Source organism: Chiloscyllium punctatum, chromosome 3, assembly GCF_047496795.1.
Source record: "Chiloscyllium punctatum isolate Juve2018m chromosome 3, sChiPun1.3, whole genome shotgun sequence".
Lineage (NCBI taxonomy): Eukaryota > Metazoa > Chordata > Chondrichthyes > Orectolobiformes > Hemiscylliidae > Chiloscyllium > Chiloscyllium punctatum.
The window spans coordinates 56,941,923-56,964,664 of record NC_092741.1 but is presented as its reverse complement, the minus strand read 5'-3'; the positions used below and the strand labels follow the sequence as shown (position 1 = coordinate 56,964,664).

At 43.3% G+C, this 22,742-nt stretch overlaps 1 protein-coding gene across 7 annotated transcripts in view; it reads right to left on the bottom strand.

Moving 5' to 3' along the window:
• The window catches only part of LOC140458858 (actin-1), a 105,546-nt gene extending 84,371 nt beyond the window's left edge, over positions 1-21,175 (bottom strand). For 3 of the 7 annotated variants that reach the window (XM_072553557.1, XM_072553564.1, XM_072553574.1), the window contains exons 1-6: positions 20,979-21,175; positions 11,389-11,457; positions 10,108-10,231; positions 8,252-8,354; positions 7,226-7,351; positions 4,547-4,663 (exon numbers count right to left, since the gene is read on the bottom strand). In XM_072553557.1, the coding sequence (XP_072409658.1) occupies positions 4,547-4,663; positions 7,226-7,351; positions 8,252-8,354; positions 10,108-10,231; positions 11,389-11,457; positions 20,979-21,000 (561 nt within the window). In that variant the 5' untranslated portion in view covers positions 21,001-21,175. Of the gene's footprint in view, positions 1-4,546; positions 4,664-7,225; positions 7,352-8,251; positions 8,355-10,107; positions 10,232-11,388; positions 11,458-20,978 lie in introns of those variants that run through there. The other 4 variants (XM_072553593.1, XM_072553585.1, XM_072553602.1 and 1 more) reach the window with 4 other exon arrangements.
• Between the last annotated feature and the right edge of the window lie 1,567 nt (positions 21,176-22,742).

Genomic DNA, 22,742 nt, shown 5'->3' with positions numbered 1-22,742 from the left:
ATATTCCTCCAAACCCTTCCTATTCATATATCCAGATGCCTTTTAAAGGTTGCAATTGTACTAGCTTCCATCACTTCCTCTGGCAGCTCATTCCAAATACATACCACCCTCTGCATGAAAAAGTTGCCCCTTAGGTCTCTTTTATGTCTTTCCCCTCTCACCCTAAACCTATGCTCTCTAGTTCTGGACTCCCTCAGGGAAATAACCTTGTCTATTTACCCTATCTATGCCCCTCATGATTTTATAAACCTCTATAAAGTCTCTATAACCCTTCAGCCTCCGACGCTCCAGGGAAAACAGCCCCAGCCTGTTCAGCCTCTCCCTATAGCTCAAATTCTCCAACCCTGGCAGCATCGTTTTAAATCTTTTCTGAACCCTTTCAAGTTTCATAACATCTTTCCGATAGGAAGGAGACCAGAATTGCTCGCAATATTCCAAAAGTGGCCGAACCAATGTTCTGTACAGCCACAACATGATCTCCCAACTCCTGCCTTCTTCACTATCCTATCCACTTCACTATTCTTCACAGGAGCTATGAACCTTTGTTCAGCAACATTCCCTAGGACCTTACTATGAAGTGTATAAGTCCTGCTAAGATTTACTTTTCCAAAATGCAGCACCTCGTATTTATCTAAATTAAACTCCATCTGTCACTTCTCAGCCCATTGGCCCATCTGATCAAGATCCCGTTGTAATCGGACGTAACCTTCTTCCAACCAATAAAAGCATAGAATGTAAAGCAAATCTCAGTGATTTTGACAATGACAACTACAGAGAAATCGTGGTTAGTCCAACTCCAGTTGTAGCAAGTTGTCAGCCAATCCTGCTGGCACAATACGAATCTAATACAAGGATTCAACCGAAGAAAAGGAAAATGTTTACTTGGACCATAAGATCCAGGAACAGAATTAAGACATTTGGCCCATGAAGTCTTCTGCACCATACGATCATGGCCAATATGTTTCTCAACTCCAATCTTCTGCCATCTCCCTGCAATATTTGATCCCCTTACTAATCAAATCCTATCCAACTCAGGCTTAAATAAATTCAACAACTTGGCCTCCACACCTTTCAGCAGCAATGAGTCCCACAGATTAACCATCATTTGGCTGAAGAAATTCCTCCTCATCTCAGTTTTAAAGGGTCATCCCTTCACTCTGAGACTGTGTCTTCCAGTCCTAGTCTCTCCTACTAGTGGAAACATTTCCACATCCATTCTGTCTAGGCCTCTCAGTATTCTTTAAGTTTTAATCAAATCCCGCCCCCCCTCCCCCCCCTTATCTTCCTAAACTCCAAGGAGTACAGACCCAAGTCCTCGACTGTTCCTCATGTGACAAGCCCTTCATCTCCAGAATCATTCTTGTGAACCTCCAATGAATCCCCTCTGAGGCCAAAACATTCTCTATTCTTCCTACCAAAGTGTAAAATCTCACACTTTCTCACACTGTATTTCATCTGCCACTTTTTTGCCCACTCTCCAAGCTCTTCTGGAGCCTCCCCTGCTCAACAGTACCTGTCTCTCCATCAATCTTTGTGTCACTTGCAAACTTAGCAACAATGTCCTCAGTTTCTTTGACCAGATCATTAAGCTATAATGTAAATAGTTGTGGTTCTGATCCCTGCAGAACTCTACTAGTCACCAACTGCCATCCCAAAAAAACAAAGACTCCTTTCTCCCACTGCTTTTTGCCAGTTAGCCAATCCTCTATCCATGTCAGAACGTTGCTCTGCAGCTTCCAGTGCGGTATCTTGTCAAAGGCCTTCTGGAATTCCAAATAGATCATGTCCATTGGCTCTCCTTTTTTGTCTAACTTGCTCGTTATCTCCTCAAAGCATTCCAACAGGTTTTGTCAGGCATGACCTCCCCTCGATGAAGCTGTGCTAACTCAGCCTTATATTACCATGCACTTCAAGATACTCCACAATCTCATATTTAATAAAGGTACTTAAGATTTTCATCTTACCAATGATCGAGGTCAGGCTAACCGGCCAATAGTTTCCTGTTTTCTGCCTCCCATTCTTCCTAAACAAAGGTGTTTAATTAGTCATTTAGCAGTCTTTTGGGACCCTCCCTAACTCCAATGATTCCTGAAAAATCACTGCAATAGCCTTGGCAATCTCCTCAGGTATTTCCTTCAGAACTCTGGGATACAGTTCATCTGCTGAGCTTCCAGAATGACCCCTACCTTTGTTGATCCATCAACTTCCTCGCTCGGCTACCCTCCTCATAGATACTGGTCAGTTCCTGCCTCATGGCTTTGTAGTTATCTTTACACAATTGTACTAATGTTTTACATCAGATTCCAATTTCTCCCTCTCAAACTGCAGGGTGCACTCTATCATATTATGGTCTCTGATCCCTTGGGGTCCCTTCACCTTCAGCTCTTTAATCAAATCTGCCTCATTACACATCAGTCAAATCTAGAACTGCCGGTTCCCTAGTGCATTCTACCAATGCTGCTCCAAAAAAAATCTTGTGGATATTTCATGAAGTCCTTTTCTTGAGATGTTTTATCAACCAGACTTTGCCATTCCACCTGCATATTGAAGTCCCCTCTGATTGTTAGTGTCTTTCTTACATGGCTTTTCTATCTCCTGATTTAGTTTCTTCCCCACATCCTCACTATTGCTAGCAGGCCTGTACCTAATTCCCGTCAGGATCTTTTTTCCAATACAGTTCCTTAACACGAGCCACACAGATTCCATGCTTTCTGACTCTATGATTTCTTGTTAGCAAGTTAATTTATTTTCTTGTTAACAAGGCAACCCTGGCCCCATCTGCCTGTCCTTTGGACTGGACATGTATTCTTGGATATTTAGCTCCCAGCCCCGATCCCCTTGTAGCCATGTGTCTGTGATACCCAAAACATCGTACCTACCAATTTCACTCTGTGTTACAAGCTCATTTATCTTGCATGTGTTTATGTACGACACCCTCAGTTCTGCATTGACTGTCCCCCTTTTCATACTTGATGATGGTGAATGGGAAGACTTGAAGTAATGGTGACCCAGTGAGGGGCCATGAAGAGGAAGGCTGGTCCTTAGAATACTGTGTTGGTAAAACTAGGGCCAGGGGTTAGGGGAAAGTTGTCTTTTAAACTTAGACCAATGCGCTAAGTGAACCTCACAGTAATCAGGCCAATGTGATCAGTAATGTGTGCCATTCCTGGTCTATTGTCATCATCACCATCTTCTACATCCACTTTGCTTCAGAAAAAGCTATGTGTCTCACTCCTCCTGCAGCTCCAAACCTCGCAGGCAATATTCTGCAGAGAGCAGAAGATCACTACCATTTTGGAAACTTGGCTGATTTATGCTTATGTCCCTACTTATTAATGGCTTATGTCACAAGGTTGCTTTGCTTTCATGTCCCAGTATGCAAAGACTAGAGAATACCTCTCCTCTGGTCCCATTGTGTAGCTCTGTCCTTTTGCAACAGGAAATATTTGGACACAAATTATATTAAAATACGTTTGAAACAAAAGCTACCTGAAGAAGTGTTAGCTAGGCATCACATTCCCATGATGCATTGGCCAAACAGAGGGTATTTAAAATGTAAGATGCCATCATTACATGGTACAATGGGCACAGTCTTGCTCTATACTGCTTAGTTATTGTTATGTACAAAGCTGCAGAAAAACACAAAATTCACGTGGTGAATTGTGTACTTGTTTTCAATACTGAATTCTGAGGACTAGACTGGAGGCATCAACAAATCAACAACTACTTAGGAAACATTCCACAGGAAAATATATGACGAATACTTAGCATTGCACAGTTTAAATTTGTGAAGGGTGTAAGATGGGTGGTCATTAGAAAAACATTTTAATAGCAAATCTAAAAGGTATAGATGGGAGATTCAGAAGGTAGATGAATTGAGACAGGGAAGCAATAAGAAATGTTATAGTGATAGATGTAGGCGATCTTCTTGACGTATGGTGAGAAGCTCAAATTTGGCTCAAGATTGTGAATTGTTTGCCAACAGACATGCACTGGGAAGAAAGACAGGGTGGTGGTGTTTCCAGTGGTGGTCAAAGGCTATGTCTTCAGTTCTAAAACATTGAAAATCACAATATTTACTTGGAGGAAATTTTGCCAGATGTTGGACAATCAGAGACAACATAAGAAGTTGAACAAGAGAGCAGTGAGAGCGTGCTGGAGTCACCAGTACATAACCTCTTGGTAAATATGATTGGAAATGTGTTGGTAGTTGAATAAACATTTCATAATTCACATAAACTATGGCACACTCTCTAATTAACAAGTCAGCATGATCACTATTTCAGTCTGCTGAGACATTTTCATTCTAAAGCAATAAATATGGACATTCCTGAAACATATTGCACGGCATTTAACTGAGACACACTGCATAATGTTTACAGCATGGAAATAGGCCATTTAGCCCAACAGTTCTGGTAAACCTTCAACATCAAACTCATGGATACACCTTTCAGAGAAATATTGCAAAGAAGAAACTCAGATGAACAAATTGAAAAATATATCAGAGGTGGGGTAAGATGTACAGGTTACAGCTCTGAAATCTTACCTTCCTGAACTGGACCCATGCTTCATGTTGATAAATCAAATATCCTCCAAGGTCAGAGGTCAACTGACTTCTATCAATGTAGTTGTACAACTCAAAGACTTCATTAAGAAGCACACACTAACATTGGAGGAAACAAAGCATTATTTTTAGCAGATATTCTGTAAAACTGCAACTGTTCCGAAAAGAAACTCACTGCACTTTCAATTTTACATTCAAAAGCAATAATTCACTTGATGTTCTGAACACGAAGATTAAAAATAAAACCTCTCCAGACATGCTCAAAAATATCAAATTTGTTGCTCTTAATGTGTGAGGACTGCCATGCCGAGTGAAGACATCTTACATTAATAACTTTAAAAGCATGAACTTCTCAGCGTGGTATCTTCTGGAACTGACACTTCAAAACGGAAAATTGTGGGTTACAAAATGGCAGCCAAGGGCCACCTGATTACTTACAGTCCCAATCCCTCCCACGTTACAGTGACATAGCTGGAGTGTAGCAGGAGAGAATGTGCAATAATAGAGACTAAATGAGCTGAATGAATTTGTAAGGTGAGATGGGAAACAAAAGGCATTGCAGTTGATGCAGGGACCAGGGTAAAGGAAACCTGATAAGGACTGGAACATCAGCAGCTTACTACAGGAGGTGGTCATAGTTGCTTAGTCCAGCTAATTTGCTAGCACGAGGATTCAGGGTGTAATGAAGATTAAAAATCTGTGTAGTTTCACTTGGTGCTGTTTCCTTGTAGATTAGGAACAGCAGAATTGCTCCCTCAGGACATGGGAAAAGTTTGGGAATCTTCTTCTGCACCTTCCTTTCCCCCTCCCCAAGCCAGTAGAGCCCCATCCCTCCACAACCATTCACCCGTTTATGAAATCCCGACACCAACTCCCCCTGCTAGCCAGCACTCGGTTAGTATCACTCAGAATTCAGGCAAAAAACTGATATGATCTGAGGTGTTAGGGTTCAGAGGTTGAAACCTCCCAGGCTTCAAGATGTTGCCTCCACGATATCTGCCAGGAATGCAAAAAGATTCTGATGCCTTGGTGATTCTTTTTATTCATTGCTGAGATGTGGGTTTCACTGGCTGGGCTAGCATTTATTGTTGGTCCCTAGTTGCCCTTGAGAAGGTGATGGTGAGCCTTCTTGGACTGCTGTAGTCTGTTTGATGTAAGTGCAGCCACAAAGGCATTAAGTAGTAAATTCGAGGATTTTGAGACAGCAACACTGAAGGAATGGCAATATAGTTCCTGGATGATAGTGGTCATGGGTTTAAAAGATGCTATGAAAAATGCCTTAGCAATTTGTTGCAGTGATGGTACACACTGCTGCACCAGAGGGTCGGTGGTGAAGATGTTAGATGAGTGTCAACCAAGTGGCTACATTGTCCTGGATGATGTTGAGCTTGCTGAGTGTTGTTGGAGCAGCACACATCCAGACAAGTGAGAAGTGTTCCTCAGACTGCTGACTTGTACTTTTTAAGACAGTAGACAGGCTTTGGGGAGTCAGGAGGTAAGTTGCTCGCTACAGAATTCCAAGCCTCAGACTTGCTCTTGAAGCCACAGCATTCATATGACTGGTCCAGTTCAGTTCTTGATCAATTATATCTCCTAGGATGTTGACAGTGGGGTTTCAGCAATAGGAACACCATTAAATGTCCAAGGATGATGGTTGGAAGATGGCCACTTGCCACTTGTAGGACATCAATGTTACTTCCCACTTATTGGGCCAATTCTGAACATTGTCTAGGTCACACAAAATAGAAGAATCTGTGCAGGTAACAGAGGAGGCTGAGGGAATCAGAGCATGAGGTTTGAAGAAACTGGTGGAAATCACAAGGTATTGACAATGACGAGCTAAAGGAAATTGCTGCTTTTCCAACACCCAGGAATTGAAGAACTCTTAGATAATCTGACAGTAGCCTTTGGGCTATTGTGGCCATTGCTGTGGGATCCATGATGGCCAAGCCCAACTAATTGCTAGAGAGCATTGCATTAAGCTGCAGTTGGGAAAGCCATTGTCAATAAAGTTGGAGGGTAGAAAGAATGGGGGAAAATGTCTGGCTCCCAATGGTCGGATGCCAATTAAGCTCATTAATGACATTAATGCTCGGTGCCTTTGAACAGTAATTGTAGTTTTGTGGTGAGATCAAAGATCTGAGGATCAAGTGCTTCGAAAGGTGTGAGTCCTACCCTTTCTCCTACTTACACAAACAGAATCAGCTGCAGAGATAGCGATACACAACAATTGAGGGCAAACCTTTTTTAATCAGGGGTAAATTATGTCATAAGTTTGGAAGTGTGCAGGGTATCTTCTGGAAAGGAAGAGCACAGACATAGACCAGGGAGAGTTAGTGTGATTCCAGGAGCTAATAATGGTACTGTCAATATTACACACGCAACAGGTCAGACGTTTATCACATTTGACACCTGAGATGAAGATGGAGCTGGAAGAGGATGTTTAGCTGAGAAAAGACGTTTGCTTTTTGTACCAGTCAGTAAAGTACAGTGTCACAATTTATGTACAGATAAATCTCAGAACCTAATTTAACCTAACATTGAAAAATTGATTCTCCAGATACTCTTCAAAGAGAAAAATCGATAACTCAAAACTTTAAAGAATATATTTTATTAAAATGCAATCAAAATAGCAGTAAAATAAGATTTTTACTTTGATACCTTGAATGGTGGCTCTGAAAGCACCTTGCTATGGCTTAGGCCCAAAGACTTCAAAATGCATTTTCTAATTGCTTTTGTCTGTGGCTGGAGAGCATATAAAGTGTTGAATATTCTTCCAATCTGGCGCTAAGTAAAAGAAAAGAGAAAATCTGATGCAAGTGAAGAATTCATTTCTTGTCACCTCATGTTTGATTTAGCCCTCACCCGTGTTCTCAGTGGGGAGCTTGTAGTTCAATGGCTACCAGCATTCCTGCCTCAGAGCCAGAAGATCGAGGTACAAGTCCCATTTGTTGGTCAAGGAAGGGGTACACAAGATGCCAAATTGGTTGAACATCAACCTATGCCAATATTGTAAATATCCCCATGGTACCAGAGGGAACTAGTTTAGCCCAAGGGTCACTATGTTTCAGGCAGAGGACAAGGCTAAGAGGGTGGGACTTTCATTGTGACCTCAACCAGTACAAGAACTGAACCCACATTGGCAGCATCACTTTGTATTACAAACCAGCTGTCCAGCCAACTGAGTCAACCAGTAAACTGGGGAAGAAATGCCTGGTCAGCCATGCAATGGCAAGAAAGTTGGAACCGTTCCCAATCACCATCAACAGCTCGGGTCTACAAATGTGCATGTTCTCACAACAACGCAGAATCCTTGAGTGAACCATAACATACCACCATGCAGGGCTTTCATTCCTCAGAGAATCTATCAGGTAGTAAACAATGTAAATGGGTGCAACGCAAATATTTTAAGCAGTTAATTTGCACACTGATGTAATTAAGGCTGACTGGCAATCAACTCCCACTAATTAAGACCTAAGATTATAAGATATTACATGCTCCAGCAGTCACGTCACTTAATGGATACTTAAAGGTATCTGACTTTAGTATGGTTCACAATCAAGGGCTTGTGGCACAGTTGTACTCGCCCTATCTCTGAGCCAGACAGCCCAAGTTCAAGTTCCACTTGCCCCAGACACCTCTGAAAGTGCTGATTGAAAAAGCTCTATAACATATTATGTTATTTACCTGAATTTCCAGCAAACTATTTATAATGATGGAGGCAACATCCAACTTGGCACATCGAAGATCAGTTATAATTGATACTAGACAATTTGTGGTTTGTGATTCACTATTAAGACAAGAAAATCAATCGTAAATATAAGACTAATTATATTTGCTCCATGATTTGCCCCACAAAAGAATGATTCCACAGTAACTTGGTTAAATAATGAAACAGAATTCTAAACTTTCATATGGAAAGATTCAATGGATCACCTTCCCTCTTTTAATGTCATCCAACCAAGAAAGGAATGAGGAAGTTTCACACCTAATTATTACAGATTAGTGATCGTTAAGTGTTAAGTAACAATGGTGCAGATGCGTACTCCACTGGGTTACAAACTTCTGTTCAAAAAATATTTATTACAGAACCAATAGCTACAGTAATTATTCCCAATTCTCTCCTAGTGAGAAACAACAGTGCTGAAAGAGAGAGAATAGGTAGGGCAAGGCGGCCTGGGATCAAGTCCCACTTTCTCCAGAATGTCTCATAGCACATCTAATAGTCTGATTTTAACAAAACCTCAGGGGAGAAAGTGTCTTTTGTTGATAATATAAGAACCAAGAAGAGAAAGGGAGGGAGATATATCGGAATATTTTAATGATTTATGACGTACTTTGTATAGAATCATAGAATCCCTACAGTGTGGAAACAGGCCCTTCGGCCCAACAGGTCCACACTGACCCTCTGAAGAGTATCCCACCTAGACCCATTCCCCTGCTCTATTGCTGTATATTTACCCCTGACTAATGCACCTAACTTACACATCCCTGAACACTATGGACAATTTAGCATGGGCAATAATATAATTCCAAAATGTTGTGGTGCTGTTGTGAGCTGGTGGGAGGGTGTCCCTTTTGACTGCACACAGTGTGTCCAAAAGAGGTCCCTGCACACAGTGCAGCATACCTCAGCCCACCTGTCTCTCCCAAGCCTGCCCTCCCCACCATATTACAACAGGGCCCTCACTATGGCTGCCCTCCAACCCTCTCATTCAGACATGCCAGACCAGTCCCACTGTAACCCTGACTCACCGTGTTATCCAGCTCAAGCAGGCTCCTTGCTGGGCAGTGGTCACCACTGCTACCTCTGAAGTGCTGCTGTGAGTGGGCCCTCTGATTGATCTGCAGCTCTCAGAGGCAGGACTTACTCTCAGATGGGATTTGCAAGCCTTACTCTGTGCCAATGAATGGCCTGACAGTGATGAAATCAGCATGGGGCTTACCAGCTCCCCTGGCAATAGGTTCTCCCTGACTATTCAGCCCAGCAAGGAGCCTGCTTGAGCTGGATAACATGGTGAATTAGAGGGTTACAGTGGGACTGGTCTGGCAAGTCTGAATGGGGTCTAGTATCTTCAGGAGCATTGGTTACGCAGCTTATCTGATCATCTCATTCAAAACACATCCTTAAAAACACAAGGTATTTATTCGTGGTATTAATGAATTATTTTATATGAATGTTTCAACCTTTTGCTGTTCTACAGGACATTTAATTCCTTGTCAGATCTCAGAATGACTGCATTGTCCTAACATAGGAAACGTATACCAGACGTCAGAACCCATGAAACGTTGATAAAGTTAAGTTCACATGTGACTGTAGCAATTGATTCAATGCTGGTTAAACAGGAATTGCATTCGGAAGAAGTGTCTCCCCATTCTTGATGGAACTGCTATCCCATTTGAGCATTTTCCACTTTCACTTCATGATCTACCTCAATCTACCAGTCCAATATCACACATATTCCTGCTCAACGTGGATAATTGCTAAATCATCACAAGAAATAAAAACGTACAACAAAGCAAAAGATTTCATGTGAACTGACCGAAGATGATGGAGAAAATATTTGAGAAGTTCAACAATGTCACTGTGCGTTAAATCCGACATTAGCTTGCTATGCTGCGCTCTGGGGAATATAATAAGTGGGCATCCCTGATGATCAAAACTCCCTGCCAAGAAGACAACAAAAAAAGTCAGGGTTAACATGACAATAATCAAGCCAAGAAATCCTCAGAGTCAAAAATATTAAATATGTTAGAAGGAATGTCTAATGGAAGATATTTTGGCATTGGAAACAGTCCAGAGAACATTCACTAGTCTAATACAAGGTACGAAGGAATTGTCTTATGAGAAGAGTTGAGTTAGTGGAACTCATTGGAACTTAGAAGAATGAAAGGAAACCTTATTGAAGCACAAGAGATTCAGAAGGAACTTAAGAAGTTTGAAACAGAAAGATTGTTTCCTTTCCTGTGGAAGAGTTTCGGATCAGAAGGCATAACATCAGAGTAAAGGATCACCCACTTAAGACAGTGATGAAGTGGAATTTCTTGTCTCAGAGAGTTAGTGGATCTGTTGAATTCTTTACCACAAAGGACCATCAAAGCTGGATCATTAAGTATATTCTAGGCTGAGACAGACAGAATTTTACACAGTGAGGGAATCAAGAGTTATGGGAAAAGGCAGGAAAGTAGAGTGGAGGGTCATCAGATCAGCCATGATCTCACTGAATGACAGAGAAGACTTAATGAACTGAACGGTCTACTTCCACTCCAAAGATTTATGATCTTTATGGATATAATGCTTTCTAATATCTATTGAAGTGACTACTGGAATGTCTGAGCGAAGCTAAATGTGATAATAGGGGTAGCACTGATTATTAATGCATCACTTTCTGCCACAGAACAGTTTCAGATAGGGGTTCCTGATCGAAGCTGGGGGAACGGAAGGTCTCAGGTTGAGACTCCAGTTTCTTTGCAATGCAGGAAATGAGGTCAGAACTGTCTTGGTAGCACAACTGAACGGTCAGATAAGGGGACATCCAAAACAGGCAAAGAGTATGTTTTTCTCTGACACTAATATTCACCAGCTGTCTATAAACCCTCTGCATTAACCATGAGCACTACATCAAGGCAGTTTTTAGTGCTTTCTCTCGACATAGTACACATATATCTTTATATGCAGCACAGAATTCAAGCAAAAATAATAAAGTTTAATCATTCTAAGTGCATTACATTTTCTAAAATGCCCTAGACTCCATCTCACCAGCAAAACCGCTCGAATATAACTTCAAATACTGAGTTGGGAAAGAAAACAAAGTGTGTCCCACCTGGGATAATGGCGACACCAGAATACAAGATTCGATCCTCAGGCAAGCCCAGAAGAGATTTCTGAAAACCTAAGACAAAAATATGGAGTCACAACAGACAAGAAGCTGGTCATTCAGCACATCAAGCCCATGCTAGCTTTCTGTCCAGTAGTTCAATTAACCCCATTCCTTCTTTTTAAAATCCTCTTAGCTCTCTAGGTTTATTTGGTTTGTGTACCCAGTCAATTTCCTTTTGAAATCGTTCATCATCTCTGCTCCCATCACCCAGGGAGGTTGAGAGTTCCAAGCCATTATCGCTCACTGTTAAAAAAACATTCATCTGCACACACTCCCTTGCATTTCTTGCCTAAAACTTTAAATATGTATCTCTTAGTCCAGGTACCATCAACTAATGGAAAAGATTTTCTTGGTCTACCAAATTCAAACGTGTCATAATCTTACACACCTCAAATCAAATTTCCCATCAATCTCTCCAACTCTGAGATTAACTCCAACCTAACAAGGAAGCTAAAATTCCTCATCCCATGGAATCATTTTGGTTAATCTCTTTGGCACCCACTCAAAGGGCCTTCACATTCAAGTGTAGTGACTATAACTGGACACAATATGCTAGTGATGGTCTAACAGTTATGCTTTATACACAGTCACCACACTTTCTTGCTTCTGTATCCAATATTTTTATTTATGAAGTCTAGGGTCTCAGAACCTCTGCAAACAACTCTCAAAATGTCCTGCCACATCTAATAATCTATATACATTACCTTGAGGGTCCCCATCACTTAGGATTTTTAGAAGTGCATCATTTTAGTCTGTAACACCACTTTCAAAATATCACGTAACAGTTCTCTGCTTTAATTTCATCACTTGTCTGTCTATTCTTCCAGCCCATCTATGTCCTGTTGGACTTCATTGGTAACAATCTCACTGATTTCACACCTCCAGAACGAACACAAACTGACCCAGAAAGAGCACCACTATAATCCATCTTCCAATCTGAGAAACAATTCAACAACCCATTGAGCCTCCTCCACCATATTAGATTCCCTACAGTGTGGAAACAGGCCCTTCAGCCCAACCAGTCTACACTGACCCTCCAAAGAGTAACCCACCCAGACCCATTTCCCTCTGACTAATACACCTAGCACTATGTGCAAATTAGCATGGCCAATTCACCTGACCTGCAGATCTTTGGACTGTGGGAGGAGACTGGAGGAAACCCACGCAGACACAGGGAGAACGTGCAAACTCCACACAGATAGTCGCCCAAGGCTGGAATTGAACCTGGGACCCTGTGCTATGAGGCAGCAGTGTTAACTGCTGAGCCACCATGCCACCCAATATGATCAGACCTCATCCTCTGTCTCAATACCATATTCTCCCTTTATTCTCATACCTTTTTGACACATTCATCCTCTAGAAATATATCTTAAATACATTCACCCATCCCAGCAGAGAACTCCACAGGCTCGCATTCCACTGATTGAAGACATTTCTTTTCATTCCTGGCTCCAAATGGCCTGTGTATTATGTGCGGTGACCCATTGTACCACAACTCCCAGATTGGGGGATAAGACTGTATACAGTCTATCCTACTCTGTCAGAATTTTATATGTTTCAATGAGATCCCTTTTCATTCTTCTGAACTCCAGTGAACATTGGCTCAGTCAACCCAATCTCTCCACATTTGGCAGGTTTGCCACCCTAGGAATTGGTCTGGTGATCCTTCACTGCATTTCCCTCTATCAAGAATATCTTTTCTTCAATAAGGAGACAAAAACAGCACTCATTATTCCAGGTATGGTCTCACTAAGGCTCTCTACAGCTCTAGGAAGATATCCCTGCTCCTGAATCCAAACCCTCCTACATAAAGGCCAACACAAGCACTTGCTCCCTAACTGTTAGCTGCATCTGCATGCTTGCATTCAGTGACTGATATACAAAGACACCTAGGTTCCTCTCTATACCAACATTCCCTAATTTATCAGTATTTAAATAATACTCTACTATTTTGTTTTTCCTACCAACGTAGATTTACACACTTATCCACATTATACTGCATCTTCCATGCATTTACCCACTTACTCAGCTTGTCTAAACTGCCCGGAAACCTCTCTGCCTCCTCCTCACCACTCCCACTCCTCTGTAGTTTTGCAAAGTAAGGAGACATGGAAATATTACATTTGATTCCCTCATTCAAATTGATATATTTCTTGAATAGCTGGTGTCCCAAGCTCTGACCCTTGTGGTACCCCACTAGTCAGCATCTTCCATTCTAAAGCTGACTGATTTATTCCTACTCTGTGTTTCTTGTTGTTAACCAATTCACAATCCATGCCAGAATATTATCTCCATTCCCATGTGCTTGGATTTTGCCAACTTTACCTCTTAGGTGGGATTTTTGAAAACCTAAGTTTTCACCACATCCTCTGGTTCTCTCTCATCTATTTTTCATTATATTCTCAAAAAAACTCTAACAGATTTCTCAAACATAATTTCCCTTTTAGAATTCCTTGTTGATTTTGTGTAATCCCATCATATTTTTAAGTGTTATGTTATCATGTACTTTTATAATAGACTCCAAGATTTTCCCTCCTCGTAATATTAGACGTACCAGTCTGTATTTTCCAGTATTATTTTCCTCACTCCAGTTTAAATTGTGGGATTACATTTTCCCCCTCCAATTTTGTAGGACTGTTCTAGAATCTAGGGAATTGGATGCATCCACTCTATCCATGGGCACTTCCCTTAGTGTGCTGGGGTGCAGCCTGGGGACTTATTGGTTTTAATTTCATTAACTAATCAATGGCAGGACTGCTCATCCAAGTGAAATGTATATCCTATGGCATGTGAGGGGTCATGGATAAGTCTCTTGACCCAGACAAGCCCATGTGTAGGGAGTGTAACCACCTGTAGAAGCTCAAGCAGCTGCTAGAGTCACTGAGATGCATCCACAAGGCGGAGAACTATGTGGATAGCACATTCAGAGAGGCAGTTGCACTGCAGGTTAGGAGTAAGCAAGCAAATAGAGATTGGGTGACTGCCAGGGTGTCAGGGTGTCCAAGAGGCTCTTATTCACATTCTTCCTCACTCTTCCTTTTTTAAAACTACACTAAACCTTATGCAATGGTCACTCTTACCCAAGTTCTTCTCCCATAATTGAGGAAGAGTCGAGAGTTCTGAGGAAGGGTCACTCAACCCGAAATAAAACCTCTAATTTCTCTTCACAGATGCTGCCAGACCTGTTGAGCCTTTTCCAGCAATCTCTTCTCCCACAGTTGTGTTGCTCACTTCACTCCACCTATTCCCTAGCATGAGACACAGCATCACCTCCTTCCCAGGTGGACACTAGAGTACAGCAAGCTCTCCTGAACACTTTTCAGAAATACCTCATCACAACGTATCTAGTGACTACTACCCATCCCCACTTACCCTTTAACATAATCCTAATCAATATTTGGTTACCAAATCACCATTCTACACTGCAGTTTTCTATCTCCAGTATTCCAGTTCTGAACAAGGGTCACTGGACCCCTCTGATTTCTCTCCACAGATGCTGCTACACATCTTGAGCTTTTCCAACAATTTCTGTTTTTGTACCATTCAATACTTCCTGTACACCTTAGGTCTCCCAGGAGATTTGCTCCCCTAAAACCCTGTTACCATTGGGAGGCTGATAAATAGAACGGGCAGCAGCACGACGAGACCCAAACTCTAATTCCACATTCATCTTTTGATTATTTTTGCAGTCTTTTGTGAGAACTGTTGGGTACAACAACTGCTACAATTTACAAACTAAAAATCATCCACTTAGACCACATTTGGAGCACTGCTACAATTCTGGTCATCTTGCTACGGAAGGATATTATTAAGCTGGAAAGGGTGCAAAGAAAATTTACAAGACGTTGCCAAGACTGAAAGGTTTAAGTTTAAAGCAAAGTCTAGATAGGCTGGGACCTTTTCCTCTGGAATATCGGAGGATGAGGCGTGACCTTATAGACATTTATAAACTCATGAGGGGGCATGCGTAAGATGAATAGCGAAGAAAGCATTTTCCCCGCTCAGGGTAGAGAAATCCAAAACTGGACAGCACAAGTGTAAGGTGAAAGGGGAAAAGATTTAACAGGACCTGAGGGACAACTTTTTCCACACAGAGAGCAGTGTGAATATGTAATGAGTTACCAGGCAAAGTGGTGGAGGTGAGTACAATAACAACATTTAAAAGACATTTGGACAGGTAAATGGATAAGAAAGGTTTAGAGGGTTATGGGCCAAACATATGGGACTGGCTCAGTTTAGGAAACCTGATTGGCATGTGCAGGTTGGGCCATAAGACCATAAGACACAGGAGCAGAAATTAGGCCATTCAGTCCATCGAGTCTGCTCCCCCATTCAATCATCGTAGATATAACCTCTCGTTCTTGACTCCCTCACTCCAGGGAAAATACCTTGTCTGTTTCTCCTATTCATGCCCCTCATGATTTTATAAACCTTTATAAGGTCACCCCTCAGCCTCCGATGCTCCAGGGAAAACAGCCCTAGCCTATTTAACATCCCCCCGTAGCTCAAATCCTCCAACCCTGGCAACATCCTTGTAAATCTTTCCTGAACCCTTTCAAGTTTCACAACATCCTTCTGATAGGAAGGAGACCAGAACTGCATGCAATATTCCAACAGCGGCCTAACCAATGTCCTGTACAGCCACAACATGACTTCCCAACTCCTGTACTCAATATTCTGACCAATAAAGGAAAGCATACCAAAGACCTTCTTCACTATCCTATCTACCTGCGACTCCACTTTCAAGGAGCTATGAACCTGCACTCCAAGGCCTCTTTGTTCAGCAACACTCCCCAGGACCTTACCATTAAGTGTAAATGCCCTGCTAAGATTTGCTTTCCCAAAATGCAGCACCTCACGTTTCTCTAAATTAAACTCCATCTGCCACTCAGATCCATTCTCAACTCCATTCTCCTGCTTTTCCCTGTAATCCTTGATCCCCTCATGCTCAAGAATGTACCTCAGTCTTAAATACACTCAATAGCCTTGGCTTCACAGCCTTTTGTGGCAGTGAATTCCATGGATTCACCACTCTCTGGGTGAAGAAGCTTCTCCTTATCTCTGTTCTAAAAGGTCTTCCCTTTGCTCTCAGGATATGCTCTCCTACCAATGGAAGCATCTTCCCAACATGCATTCTGTACAGGCCATTCAGTATTGTTTGTTTCAATTAGATCCCACTCATCCTTCTAAAAGCCATCAACTATAAACCCAGAGTCCTCAAATATTCCTCATATGTTAAGCTTTCATTCCTGGGACCATTCTCATGAACCTCCTCTGAACAGACTCCAGGGCCAGTATAACCTTCCTGAGATATGGGGCCCAAAACTGTGCACGATACTTCAAATGTGGTATGACAGAGCTTTACAGACCCTCAGAAGTATAGAAAGTTTGCTGATGACACCAAAATTGGCAGTGTAGTGGATAGCAAAGAAGGTTACCTCAGATTACAACGGGATCTTGATCAGATGGGCCGCTGTGCTGAGGAGTGGCAGATGGAGTTTAATTTAGAGAAATGTGAGGTGCTGCATTTTGGGAAAGCAAATCTTATACACTTAATGGTAAGGTCCTGGGGTGGGTTGCTGAACAAAGAGACCTTGGAGTGCAGGTTCATAGCTCCTTGAAAGTGGAGGCGCAGGTAGATAGAATAGTGAAGGCGGCATTTGGTATGCTTTCCTTTATTGGTCAGAGTATTGAGTACAGGAGTTGGGAGGTCATGTTGCGGCTTTACAGGACATTGGTTAGGCCGCTGTTGGAATATTGCATGCAATTCTGGTCTCCTTCCTATTGGAAGGATGTTGTGAAACTTGAAAAGGTTCAGAAAAGATTAACAAGGATGTTGCCAGGATTGGAGGATTTGAGCTATGGGGAGAGGTTAAATAGGCTAGGACTGTTTTCCTTGGAGCGCCAGAGGCTGAGGGGTGACCTTATAAAGATTTATAAAATAATGAGGGGCATGGATAGGATAAATAGACAATGTATTTTCCCTGGGGCGGGGGAGTTGAGAATGAGAGGGTATAGGTTTAGGGTGAGAGGGGAAAAAAATAAAAGCCCAAGAGGCAACTTTTTCACTCAGAAGGTGGTACATGTATGGAATGAGCTGCCGAGGAAGTGGTAGAGGCTAGTACAATTACAGCATTTAAAAGGCGTCTGGATGGGCATATGAATAGGAAGGGTTTGGAGGGATATGGGCCGGGTGCTGGCAGGTGGGACTAGATTGGGTTAGGATATCTGGTCGGCATGGTCGGGTTGGACCAAAGGGTCTGTTTCCGTGCTGTACATCTCTATGACTCTATGCTAAGTTCATCCCTGCCTTTATATTCAAGTCCTCTCAAAATAAATGCCATCATTGCATTCCTAACTACTAACTCAACCTGGAAATTTACCTTGAGAGAATCCTGGACTAGAACTCCCAAGTCGCTTTGCATTTCAGACTTCTGAACTTTTTTCCCCATTTAAAAAATAGCCCATGCCTCTATTCTTCCTACCAAAGTGCATGACCTCCCACCTTCCCATGTTGTACTCCATCTACCAATTCTTTGCCTACTCTTCTAACCTGTCCAAATCATTATGCAGCCTCCCTGCGTCCTCAATGCTACCTCTCCATCTACCTATCTTTGTATCGTCTGCAAACTTAGCCAGAGTGCCATCACTTCCTTCATCTAGTTCGTTACGGGTCTGTTTCCACGCTCTATGACAGCATTACATTAACTTTCCTCATTCCTGAAGAAGGGCTCATGCCCGAAACGTCGATTCTCCTGCTCCTTGGATGCTGCTTGACCTGCTGCGCTTTTCAAGCAACACATTTTCAGCTCTGATCTCCAGCATCTGCAGTCCTCACTTTCTCCTCCAGTATTATATTAACAAGCATAATTGACACTTTCTTTTGATAATCAATATTTGTACTGATATGAGAAATGCCAAAACACACTGAAGGTCATTTTAACTTGGCGTCACTATCTATTAATGACTCCAGTTTTGTCAAGCTGCCAACAACAGACAGAACTTAATGACCTGGTTAATTCTTCATCTCAGACAAATAATATTTGAATCTCTGCAGGAAACCCAGCTATCAAATTATGGAACACTTTGAATTGGACAATAGAGGAGAGGCCCTTTGGCTTTGTGGGCTGTACTAGTCCCACTTTCCAATACTTGGCCCATAGCCTTGAATGTTATGTATTTGAATAGGCTGTGCCAAAACCTCTGCTGGCAAAGGCTGATTATAATCACAGGTTTTCAGTTTTACTATATATTGCCTGAATACCTGCCTCTGCCTCAGCCTCTGGTGCTGCTGTTACCCTTATGCATTTCTACTATCTTTGAACTGAACAACTGCAATACTTTAATAAACATAAAATACTGCAGATGGTGGAAATCTGAAACAAACACAGAACACTGGAGAAACTTAGCAGGTCTGGCAACACATCTGTGGAAAGAGAAACAGAGTTCTTCAGACTTCTTCCCAACATTCACCCTTCCGACTTCAGTTGACTTAAATTTCTACCGTGTCCCATCCTACCCATTTGCTCAATTTCCTAATGCTCACTCACCCACATTCATTTATGGTTCAACAAATCAATTTTAAAATTTATATTGCTATGCCCAAGTCCCTCTATGGAGTGAAGCCTGCACATTTTCTAATCTTCCCCAGCCACACAACTCTTTGATATTCTTCAGTGCTGACTTCTCATGATATCCCAATTTTAATTGCTCCAACATTGAGACTCATGTCTTCAACCGTCTAAGTCAATACTGAGAATTCTCTCGTTAATTGTCCACCTTGTTCTGCCTGTCCTTCTTCAAGGGGCTCCCAAGATCTATCTGCTTGAGCAAGCTTATGATAATCTGACCCAATATCTCCCAAAACATAGCTTACTGCCAAATTCTGTTTATGCATATCCCTGTGAAACATGGTGGGGGGGGGGGGGGGGTGTTCTATTATGTTAAGCAAACTACATAAATGCAAATAAATGTTATTGAATATGTTACAGAACAGGGCGGCACAGTGGCTTGGTGGTCAGCACTGCTGCCTCACAGCACCAGGGACCTGGCCTTGGGTGACGGTCAGTGTGGAGTTTGCACATTCTTCCTTTGACTAGTTTTCTCCCACAATCCAAAGATGTACAGGTTAGGGGTAACTGGCTATGCTCAACAGTGTTCAGGGTATGGAGGTTAGGTGCATGAGTCAGGAGGAAATGTCAAGTAATCGGGTAGGGGAACTGGTCTGGGTGGGACACTCTTCAGAGGGTCGGTATGGGCTTGTTGGGCCGAAGGACCTGTTTCCACACTGTACGGATTCTATGAGAACAAGAGCTGTCTTGTGTACTGGGTGGAATGTGATCAGACTGCTCTGTTTATCTCAATGAGGTGCACTATATTTGTGGATTTTCAGCTGGAGTCAGTGCAAGGTAACCCCTACCACACCATCGAGGCCAGGGGAAAAGAGGTGGCTGGCCTTGATTCCTCAAGCACCTCCTAGTGGCTACACAAAAGATTGCACTGGAAAACTCTCTCCCAACCTCGGGTCAGAGGGATTTTGCCTTGTCTGGGACAGCAGACACAAAAAATGAGAACAACGAATACAAGCAGATTATCCTTCTGTTCCACCGCCGAACACTGAAGTTTGGATAAATCGGCCCAGTAATTTAAAATTAATTCGGAAATTAATTTGAAGGAGGGGGGAAGGAACCTGCAAATGCAGTAACCTGAAAGTCCTGAAAGGGCATGAACCTAAGAAAAAAATCAAACCCATTTTCATTGCTTTTCTTCAGTGCATATTCTCAGAACTGAATTTTATTTTAAAAATCATATTTACTTAAACTATTTATCTGACTGTAAAATACAGGGTGCTTTAATTGGTATGAGAATGAATTTACTGCACGACATTATCCCAGTAGGTATGGAACTACTTGCATTAGTTACACTCGACAATGTTTTCAGCACATTTAAGTTGCTGTTATCAAAATCCCATCTCGCTCGTGGGATATCCTCATGTTTGAAAAAAAATGGGAGAAACATTTGTCATTTTGTTCACAAAACAAAACAGAGACAAAAATCTAACGGCAAGACCTCATCCAGTGGTTGTTGGTTGTAGCCTGGTGAAAACTGTTTCCCCAGCTATCAGAGAAAAGTTAGGGAGACCAGTTTCTTCAAAGTTACCGCTGAAAAATGAACAAATCTTCCAAGAATTTGACGAAGAATGCGATTTAACAGCTTCCTTGCCAAGCCCTGGCGCACAGGAACATCAGGTTTTTCTTTTGAAAGGGAGAAAGAGGATTAACAATATAAAAACTGGGGCTTGCAATAAATAGTTAACGGAGGAAAGGGGAGAGCGAAGTGCAGCCAGTGTGTAGCATTAACATTGAGGCTGGTTCAGTGTGGTATTATTGCACCACAGCAACTCTTCCCCGCCCCCCTGTTATACCCAATCCTTACCTTTATTGTTAAAAAGAGCCCCACGATCGCTGTAAAAACCGCAATTAACAGCTGTTATTTCTGCAGGTTTCGCTGCTGCTGACACAGAGCTTCTTTACCTGTTGCGCTGTCCCGGCTCATTTTTCCTCTTCCTTCCAACTTCAGCTTCAGCCCGGCGGCGACCTCCAGCAACGAAGAGTTTAGCCCCCGGGGTCTGATGAGTGAGTGGGGAATTCTCCAGGTGCTTCACATGAGCAGAGAGGCTGGACAGCTCGCCTCCTTAGTCCCTCACTCCGCCATGTTCCCAATCCTGAGATCTCTCTCTCTCTCTCTCTCTCTGTCACATTCATTCAGCCGATAGGCTGCAGACCTGCACTTGCTTGGATTGGATGAAGGCCAGGTTTTTCACAAAGCAATCTCTTTCCTCCACCCCGCCTCCAAAACTCTCTTCCTGCCCGAGTCCCCTTGTCTACCCTTGGGCAAGAATCCAATGTCCTAGCATCACCCCCAGGACACCTCACTGTCACTGAAAAGTTGCAAGAAGGCCTGGTCAGTGAAAAATGCCTGCAAATGCTAAATGGCCATTCTATTGGGGTGGCATAGTGGTTAGCACTGCTGCCTCACACCGAGGCAAGAGCGAGGCCATGCTCTTCGGGAACTGGGCCGACCAATCCTCTATCCCCTTCACCGTCAGGACTGACCACCTGAAGGTGCTGGGTATTTGGTTCGGGGGGGCTGGGGCGTGCGCCAAGACCTGGGAGGAGCGGATCAGGAAGATGAGACAGAAACTAGGCAGATGGGGGCAACGGTCGCTCTCCATCGCGGGAAAAAACCTGGTCATCAGGTGTGAGGTCCTCTCAGTATTGCTATATGTGGCACAGGTCTGGCCTATCCCCAGGACCTGTGCCGCCGCAGTCACCCGGGCCATCTTCCAATTCATTTGGAGATCAAAGATGGACCGGGTCCGAAGAGACTCTATGTACAAAGACCGGTGCAATGGGGGAAAAAACACGCCCAATGCCACCCTCACCCTGATGGCCACCTTTGTGTGTGGCTGCATCAAGCTGTGCGTGGATCCCCGGTACGCAAACACCAAGTGTCACTACGTACTGAGGTTCTACCTGTCCCCGGTGTTGCGAAGGATGGGCCTGGCCTCGCTGCCGCGGAACGCTCCGAGTAGTTGGACCGTTCCGTATCACCTGTCCTTCGTGGAGAAATTTATGAGGAAAAACACCTTTGACCACAAGTCCATCAGGAAGTGGTCAGCACGTAGCGTCCTTGAGACCCTTCGGGAAAAGGAGAGGGCGGATCCTGTCGAGCGGTTCCCTGAGCAGACTGTAAAAGCCATTTGGCAGAATGCCTCATCGCCAGAACTTTCCAACAAGCACCAAGACGTGGCTTGGCTGGTGGTGAGAAGGGCTCTGCCTGTGAGATCCTTTATGCACGCCCGGACTCTCTGCCGCACCGCACGCTGCCCTCGAAGTGGCTGCGGGGGGGGACGAGACTGTCACACACCTCCTTCTGGAATGTGCCTATGCAGAGGAAGTCTGGAGAGGAATGCAGTGGTGCTTGTCGAGGTTCGTCCCGAGCAGCGCCGTGATGCGGGACTCCGTGCTCTACGGCCTGTTCCCCGGGACTCACACCGAGACGAACATTAACTGCGCCTGGAGGATCATCAACTCGGTGAAGGACGCTCTCTGGGCAGTCCGAAACCTGTTGATCTTCCAGCTGAAGGAGTTGACCCCGACCGAGTGTTGCAGACTGGCACATTCCAAGGTCCAAGACTACGTGTTGAGGGACGCGCTGAAGCTTGGGGCAGCTGCCGCCAAGGCGCGGTGGGGAAAGACCACCGTGTAAGATCGGCCTGCCGAAAGAAGAACAGG